This window comes from Parus major, chromosome 3 (genome assembly GCF_001522545.3).
Source record: "Parus major isolate Abel chromosome 3, Parus_major1.1, whole genome shotgun sequence".
Taxonomy (NCBI): Eukaryota; Metazoa; Chordata; class Aves; order Passeriformes; family Paridae; genus Parus; species Parus major.
Window position 1 is genome coordinate 78556895 of NC_031770.1, and position 1907 is coordinate 78558801.

Genomic DNA, 1907 nt, shown 5'->3' on the forward strand with positions numbered 1-1907 from the left:
TTGATGTGCGCTGTGTTTGATGGCAGCATGTGTAAGTGAGCAAGCTCCAAGAGCTGAAAAACTCCTCTGAGATAGTGTACAGCCTGTCCCTTGGGAGTCTGTCAGACAGGATACAAGGAAAAGGGACAGCTGAAAGGGAAGAAGCATTCTGAGCAGAGTAAGGAAAGAAATCCAGTTGAAAAAGTATCTCTCCAGTACAATTTCCAGAGCAGAAAATTGCTGTGTTAAGAAAACTGTATATAGCAGTTAGGAATGGGGGAGGTGAGAACTTGTAGAGAAAGAAGAAAACATCTATTTTGAGAAATAGTACTAAAACCCAGTAGCCTTCCATCTTCTTAACTCTGGTTTTAAGTGGATGTTGTCAGATACCATTAATCATTGCAGCTCATTTCAGTCATTTCCATGTAAATACACATTTTCAAACTTAGTAAGTAAATTTCCCCCCTTTCCTGTTTAACAGGGTCCAAAGGAAGCAAGCTGTGTCAAGCTGGATGCGAGTGAACACACAGTTGGATCTGCTGTGCACTGTTTAATGGACACGTGACATTTTAACATTGCCTTGTATATTTTGTTGTAAATAACTTAAATTTTAAGTTAAAAAATACCTTTATGCAATAAAGACATTAAAATTTAATACCAATTGTAAGTAAATAAAACGTCTGTACTTTTTATTTAAATTTATTTTAGCTGTTACCAGTAAAAGTCTAATTGATTTCACAAAAATCTCTCAGTGTATGAAATTACAGGATGACATCAAAAAAGACAGCTGGGCAATCAGCCAACGTACATTTTGCTAAAAGTGCAATTACTTGTTGTCTTCCTGAAAGGATATGTAGAAAATTTGTAGAATACTCCCATTCTTTTAAAATGTCTTAACAAATCTTTTTTTTTTTTACAACAGAAGTATATGATTGAATCTATTTAATACAAATAATCTCAGAACTGTCTTTAGCCTTCATCTTACTGTGACCATGGAAAATCGCATTCGTAATTTAGTCTTTTTAATACCTGATCTTCAAATCTGAAGCGCTCTTAAAACAATAACGGATGTGAGAAGTGGTTTGGACTTTTAACTTTGCCTTTTCTGCAGTTTCTTATCTGGTTTTGTGGGGTTTTTTTCTGACATCCTCTTTACAGCCTTAGAAAAGAGGATGTTAGCCTGTTCACAGCATTTTATAAAAATTCATTCCTATAAAAATGTGTAGAAGATTTTTCTCTGTAAATCTTAATTAGCTGGTCCAGCCTTTATAAAAGATTTTGAAAAAGCCTTTTACGAGTGGATTTTTAACAAGTTTTACTCACAAAACAATACATAAATACATATTAAAGTAATGCCTACTTTAAAAGCTTTCCTCAATTTTTTGTTTCAAACACCCATTTTCTCTTTTTTACAAACAAACCAATCTAATGCAGCATGGGTGTTCTTTGGCAGTATAATTTGTCTGTATTACTATTGCAAACCTTTCCCTTCTGTTTGCCAAAGGAAGGTAAAAGTGCTACTTCTCTCCCTTCTGCCTCTGCCAGAGCAGTTGTTGCAGCTCTGAAAATTGATGTTCAGGTGCAGCTCTGTCCATCAGTGCCCTCTCTGTTACTGGTTTGATGTTGATACGGGGATGACCATTCTGTTAATTAACAACTTAGGGAGTAGTAGTGACAAATCATCAGTGCCAGGGCAAGACTCGTAGTGTGTCAAGGGCAGTCATCGTTTGTCTCCCTGTTCTTACCACCCCTTACCTAATGCAGCAGTGTAGTCCAGAGCCCTTCAGACTTAAATCCTTGAATGGATATAGAAATTAATGGAGTCTTTAAATTTCAACATACTGAAATGTTTATCTTAATGCACCTACTTGAAATCTACAGGTGCAGGGAACGAAAGAGCTTCAGTGTTGAAAAAGAGTGTAGTGAGC

The 1907-nt window shown here is 36.1% G+C and overlaps 1 protein-coding gene across 5 annotated transcripts in view; it reads left to right on the plus strand.

Annotated features, from left to right (window-relative positions):
- SNX14 (sorting nexin 14) overlaps positions 1-1198 on the plus strand; it is a 45598-nt gene extending 44400 nt beyond the window's left edge. For all 5 annotated transcript variants that reach the window (XM_015621609.1, XM_015621611.1, XM_015621610.1 and 2 more), the window contains one exon: positions 461-1198. In XM_015621609.1, coding sequence (XP_015477095.1) covers positions 461-544 — 84 coding nt within the window. In that variant the 3' untranslated portion in view covers positions 545-1198. The remainder of the gene's footprint in view (positions 1-460) is intronic.
- Positions 1199-1907: the final 709 nt, after the last annotated feature.